Source organism: Nicotiana sylvestris, chromosome 5, assembly GCF_000393655.2.
Source record: "Nicotiana sylvestris chromosome 5, ASM39365v2, whole genome shotgun sequence".
Lineage (NCBI taxonomy): Eukaryota > Viridiplantae > Streptophyta > Magnoliopsida > Solanales > Solanaceae > Nicotiana > Nicotiana sylvestris.
In genome coordinates this window covers 80,700,455-80,706,711 of record NC_091061.1, presented here as the reverse complement: position 1 = coordinate 80,706,711, position 6,257 = coordinate 80,700,455, and the positions used below count along the sequence as shown (strand labels likewise).

The following is a 6,257-nucleotide window of genomic DNA, read 5'->3' as shown; positions in this document are numbered from 1 at the left end:
CCTGATAATATGAGTACCAGATGATTAGAGTGTTGGAAAGAATGATAGAGAAAATTACTACTGCTCATGTTGCCGAAATAAAAGAGTGAACTTTGGAGATGAAAGGACAAAATAATCAACGACTTTGAAGGCAAAGAACAGGAGAGAAGAACATGTTACATTTGTTGAAATGATGACAAACAAGTTACAGAGTTTATAGGGTTAGAAGAAGAGAATTGTAAAGCGATAAGTAGATATTTATACTTGGTGTAGTGGAGAAGTTGTTTGAAAACATGGTTCGAAAGAATACGAAGATAGAGACTGGCTTGACCATGTTTCAGCATCAGAAAGTTTATGCTTTTTCCATCCAGGAGGAGCCTGGAACCCAATTATGATCTTTTTGAAAGTGTAACATAAATATGTGTAAAAAAATGAAGAGTGACCATTCTATATATAATGCGGTTTTATACCGCGCTATACTTTAATAATGTTTTGGCCATTAAAGTATAGCGCGGTATAAAATGACGTTATAATATGTGTTTGTATTGTCACGCATAGCGCTTAAAAATAGTGCGCTAGAACTGTAGGAAAACGACACTGTCTATTTCTGAGACATTACAGGAGTAGCCAACCAAATCCTTCGCAATCCGCCGTGCACGGCCATTAGAACTCTTAAAACCTCTCTCTCTTCAAGCAACAATCAAAAATTTCACTTCAACCACATCATTTTTACCTACAAATTTCACAATCTTAGCACATCACGCTTAGCATACACTCACATTAGGTCTCGGTACGAAGAAATCGAAAGTCGTTTTATTCGTTTTTGAATCTGAAAGCATGAAGATTGGTATAGACCGTATTTGGCCAATGGAAATTCCGTTAGGGGAAGTGAATAAGAAGTTGATTAGAGGGTTAAATGGTTGTGAAATGGCGAGGTTTAAGTTCAGAAAAGGATGTATTACTTTTTATGTTTATGCTGTTAGAAGAATTGGGAATTTAGGGTTTAATTGCGCTGAAGATCTGAGATTGATTTTGCAATCAGTTGTTGAACTTAAAGATTTCTTAAAGATTTAGGGTGTATTTCTGAGACATTACAGCACGGTATAGCGCACTATTTTAAAGCGCTACGCGTGGCGGTTTTATACAGCACTATATTTTAACGGTCAAAACACCGTTAAAATATAGCGCGGTATAAAATCTCGTTATATATAGAATGGTCACTCTTTTTTTATATATATTTATGTCACACTTGTTCGAAAAGACCACAATTGGGTTCAGACTCATCAAGGAGTGGTCCAATATGACAAATTATACAAAAATTATTTATTTGCCTTTTGGGGTTTCTCCACGATAGATGCACATCAGTTCTTTATCTAAGGTAGTTATATTTGTATTAGATTCTTCACGAGAATTTCTTGATGATATATAATTTCATCATTTTTTTTTTCTCTTTCTTCCCCTCATTTTTTTCATTCATGTGCTATTGCATAGTTTCAAGGTAGAAATCGACAAGACTAAATTTGTAACATTTTTTAATTTTTTCATGTGGTTGTCTCGCCTTCTGAATTTATTTCTTTTTTTGAATTTTTTTTCCATATTTGGAAGAAGTTTAATTTAGAGTAACAAGGAATGCATGATATTGATGTATGAATTAATTTTATGTGTGGTCATATGCCGCGCGAAGTGCGGACAAATTAACTAGTAATGCTATAAAACGGAGATGCTGAAAGGAATTTTACGCGGCAGATGTATAAAGCCCCATCTTAGCTAATTATTTGACCTTAATAAAAACAGCCTTCCAGTTGAGTCACTAGAAATTTCTTTATACCGTTAAGAGTAATACAAGTCAAATCCTATAACATATCCTGTGGTTTTCTATGTACAAAAATGACCACAGATCGAATACTAAATAAGCTTGCAATTGAACTTCAAGATTCTTCATCTGCTTCGTAATCTTCAAGATCTTCTTCGTCAATAGACATGATTTTAGACGCACCTTTCCTAGCAGTTCTTAGTTTAGCATTATTAGTACGAGCCTTGAACCCCAACCTTGACTTCTTGTTCACATCATGACTCACTTCATCTTCCTTTTTCAAGTCACTAGGTGGTAAGAAACAATCCGCAGATAGTCCCTTTATGTTAAAATCGATTTCTTCAATGGTCCAAACCTCTTCCATTCTTGTCCTAGTGAGTCCTTCTGAGTTCTTACCAAACCTAAATAAAGAAACAGATGTTCTTCCACCATGTGCAATATTAACACCGTCGAGAGTTCGATAATCGAGTATTAATGAGTCCATTGTTGTTTCCCAAAAGACATCATTTCCTGGGGCTTTGATTCTAAGAAGATGAGTGTCTTCAAGCTGGAGTAAGAGCCCTGTTCGTTGGCTGAAGTAACCCCAAACAGTGTGCCTCATTACTTCAACGTTGCTGCTGCTTCTTGCTTTCAGAGTTGAGGGCTCTGTTTCAAGCTTTAGTACAAAACAGTCTTCTATATTCACCGTCTTCTCTCCAATACAAATGGAATTCGAGAATAAATTCGCAACGGATTTGGGATCAAGACCCTGTTAACATGTTCAATTTCAACCAGTTTAATTTGTTCTACAAAAGCAAACTTTACTCGTTCCATATTTCTTATCTTTATTTTTTCCTGGGGGTTTTTAGTTCAGGAATTTACCATCTTCAGAAAAAATTTATATATATTGGCTTCTAGTTTGTTACTCCTTCTAATTTTATCTTATATGACGTATTTTACTATGCAAGAATTTTATAAAAGAAGACATAATTTGATAGATATAAAAAGGTACCCTTAAAACTTATCATCCAAAAATATAGTAGACATTTATGTGTCTATAATGCATTTTATTAAGTAGATATCGCAAATATAGTAGACATAAATGTTAAAAGTTTTCAAGTGTATAGTCTCATATAAAATGAAACCAAGGGATTATTAGACATTTTTCAAGCTTGCCCTACTGACCATTTTGATGGGTCATGTGATTTGTCTTTATAAAATACACTCGAGAAAAAGGAAAACCAAACATAATATAAATCTCAACACATATATGAGATTAAGTTTAATAACTCTTTATTCAAAATGGAGGCTAAGATTTGTGCGCATTCACAACGGAGAACTGATTTCTTGGTCTAGATTGCTGATCATAGAGGTTGAGGCTAAGATTCTTACACATTCAGAATAGATGCCAATTTGAGTACTCATAAAATCAATCATTGATTTGGTGGAAGGACAACTCAGGTCCGCATGGGGATATGTCCCGTTAGAGCCAGAAATAAAGAAAAAAGATAAAACTAAAGCTGTCAATGACCATGGAAATAAGTAGGTCCTACACCTCCAAAGTAAAGTAAAAAAGAACGTCAAAGAGAATTTTGATCTTCTTGATTATGATTTCACACTTCCCAAAACCCAAGTACCAGTTAAATAGATTAATCAGACACGAGGACCCACACAAAGTAAAAGAACATACATAGTTGTCAGTAGGAACAGTCAACGAATCTTGGCCTTCCCACTCATCATGTGGCAAAGAAAAAAAACGACGTATTTGGCAATTATTGTCCCTTCAGAAGAAGGATACATTTTCATGTGGAGAAATTGTCGGCCTGTTCACTTGTTATAAGCTTGTTTTAGATCATGACTAATAAAAGGAAAATTGACCATTATTCAAGGATTGAGTGAGAGAATTTATGATATATACTTTGATAGATTCAACGATTAAAAAGTTGTTAGCACTATATACCTTAATTCTTTTCGGGGTTGTTTTGGGATAGGGTATTAGAAAAAAAATAATGCAAGCATTAGTTCTATGTATTATTAATACCTTATTTGGTATATTTTTTCAATCTGTGTATAACTAAACTATACATATTATCCTATGTATAAGTAAGGAATAGAAAACTATGACATTAGTAATACCAAGGCTATTAATGCATGCATTAGTAAGGTCAAAAATAAAATTGTCCTTAAAGACCCTTAAAGCTAGAGAATATGGAGGACATTTTTTAAACAACTATTTCTCTTAAAAATTATGCAATGCATTATAACTTTAATACACCACATCAAACAGTAGATAAAAAATAATATCTGTATAACTAATGCTTGCATTATCAACACATGCATTACTAATACACCTTATTTTGCACTATTCTCATAGTGCTCCACCATACTGGAAGTATTAAATTCAATTGAACCCATTGATTTGAAATAAAGTACCTGTAAAGAACGACGAAGAGGCCTAGCAGGACCACGAGATGCATGGGAATTATGCCATGGAGTTTGCCTCCAAGCTACTTTACCATCACTTCCAGCACTAATTTTACACCCTGAAACCACCAGCTCTATGCTCCACAGGTCAGGTCTCTTTTGCCACAACACAAATCCTCCCATTTCACCAGGCCCATTTTTCACACTCTTAATCTTCATCATATTACCGTTGTTCAATCCCATTCCATCTCCAGCAATAAACTCAGACGCCACCATCTTTATTTTCCCCATTGCATACATACTATCAATGGAATTTAGAGCATGTTCTCCCCCTGCTGCTGCTATGTACTGTTGTACTATATATTTCGCCACTGAAGCTTCCTGAACATGTTAAAAATATACCAATTAAATAAATAAAAATATGTTCAACTAAACTTTTTAGATGATATGGTCATACAATCCAATATGATATCGGACAGGTAGAGGTTTTATGTTCTAATCTCCCTGTTGCTAATCATCCATAAAAAAGAATCCGGTTGTGAGAGAGCATGTTGAATTAACTAAAGAAAAAATTTACTCTCTAAGGGGTTAGCTGATTACAAGGTAAATTATTCATGCATTAGGAGTAATATAACTAATACGGAGCCCGCTTGGACATAAGAAATTTTTTACTTTTTTCCGAAATTTTTTCAATTTTTTCGAACTCATCGTTTGGTCATAAAATTTTTATTTTTCACCTGAAAATGCATTTTGGAACTTTTCGGAAGTTTGAAAAACTCCAAAAATGTGTTTTTTCAAAATTTTCACTCTAATTACTCACAAAACTTCATAAAAAACAAAAAATAATGTTCATGTCCAAACACAACTCTAATTTTTAAATACCATTTTACTTTAAATTTTTTTTCACTTTTTTTTTGGGAATTTTACAATTCTTATGTCTAAACTCCCTCTAATATCATGTTTGGTTGCTTTTATTAGAGGTATAAGTAATACATGGATAAGTTAACCAACAAATCTATGTATTAGTTATGCAAGGTAGAATGTGGAACAATTAATACATGTATTTATAATATATGAATTAAACAATCAAAATGACCACGCATATATATATATTTTAAATTACACATTGTATATTTAAAAAAAAAAGTAAATATTGAACAAAAAATAATCTCTACATTACAATTCATAAATTACTAATCCATAAATAACATATCCTCTTCATAATTAAATCGTGCATGACTAAACCCTGCATATATAATTAAATTATGCATAACCAATTCCTACATAGCTAAATCATGTATAACTACTCCCTACTTTATTAATAGCTGCATAACTCTAACCAGCAACCAAAGGACCCCTAATAGTTTAAGCTTTAAAATAATGCTGCCACAATACTCCGACTTACTATGGGATGATCGTTGATTTTTGTGTTGAGAGAGTAGTCGCAACGGATAGGATGAGGGATCAACGGAGCTCCAACAACGCCAAGCAAGAGTTGAATCTCAGCATTTCGGCTACCAAAAACGGAAGCAGCAGACTTGTCCATGTGAGATTTGACCCCAGAATTCTTGCTCTGCCGTGCCCTGTGCTTGTTGGAAGCAAACATTTCTTCTGGGATGGGGACTTCCAGCACTGTTTCCAGCCCATCTTCTCTATCCAAGTTGGAGCACAATGTCCTCATCTGAATAATGTCAAGATAGCTAGAAAGAGAATAATAATTTTGATGAATGATTGAACAAGTGTTATATTGAAGAGAAATGGGGTAATAAATAACTTATTTTGTTCACTTGGTAGGGGGTCATTCTTGGGGTTAGGATCGAAGCGAGAAAGAGACAAGTAGACTATAGTAGAGTGCTAAAAGAAAGAGTCTAGGATTCTAAAGGAGACTTATTTAAAGTTAAACAATTGAATAAAAGGAAGGATCAACCGACAGTGGGCAGTCACAACCCGACGTGCTTTTCTTTAATTTGTCTAACGACGTGACAGCACGCATTTTTATCTCTTGTCCAGCACTTTTGACTGTTGGTCCTAGTATTATTAGGAGACTGAGGAAAAAGAATAT

The 6,257-nt window shown here is 34.0% G+C and overlaps 1 protein-coding gene across 1 annotated transcript; it reads right to left on the bottom strand.

Moving 5' to 3' along the window:
* Positions 1-1,706: 1,706 nt before the first annotated feature.
* LOC104233947 (uncharacterized) lies at positions 1,707-6,048 on the bottom strand. The gene is made up of 3 exons (XM_009787415.2): positions 5,601-6,048; positions 4,205-4,576; positions 1,707-2,540 (listed from the first exon to the last, which is right to left on the bottom strand). The coding sequence occupies exons 1-3, from the start codon at positions 5,874-5,876 to the stop codon at positions 1,908-1,910; spliced, it is 1,281 nt and encodes a 426-aa protein (XP_009785717.1). The 5' UTR covers positions 5,877-6,048; the 3' UTR covers positions 1,707-1,907.
* Positions 6,049-6,257: the final 209 nt, after the last annotated feature.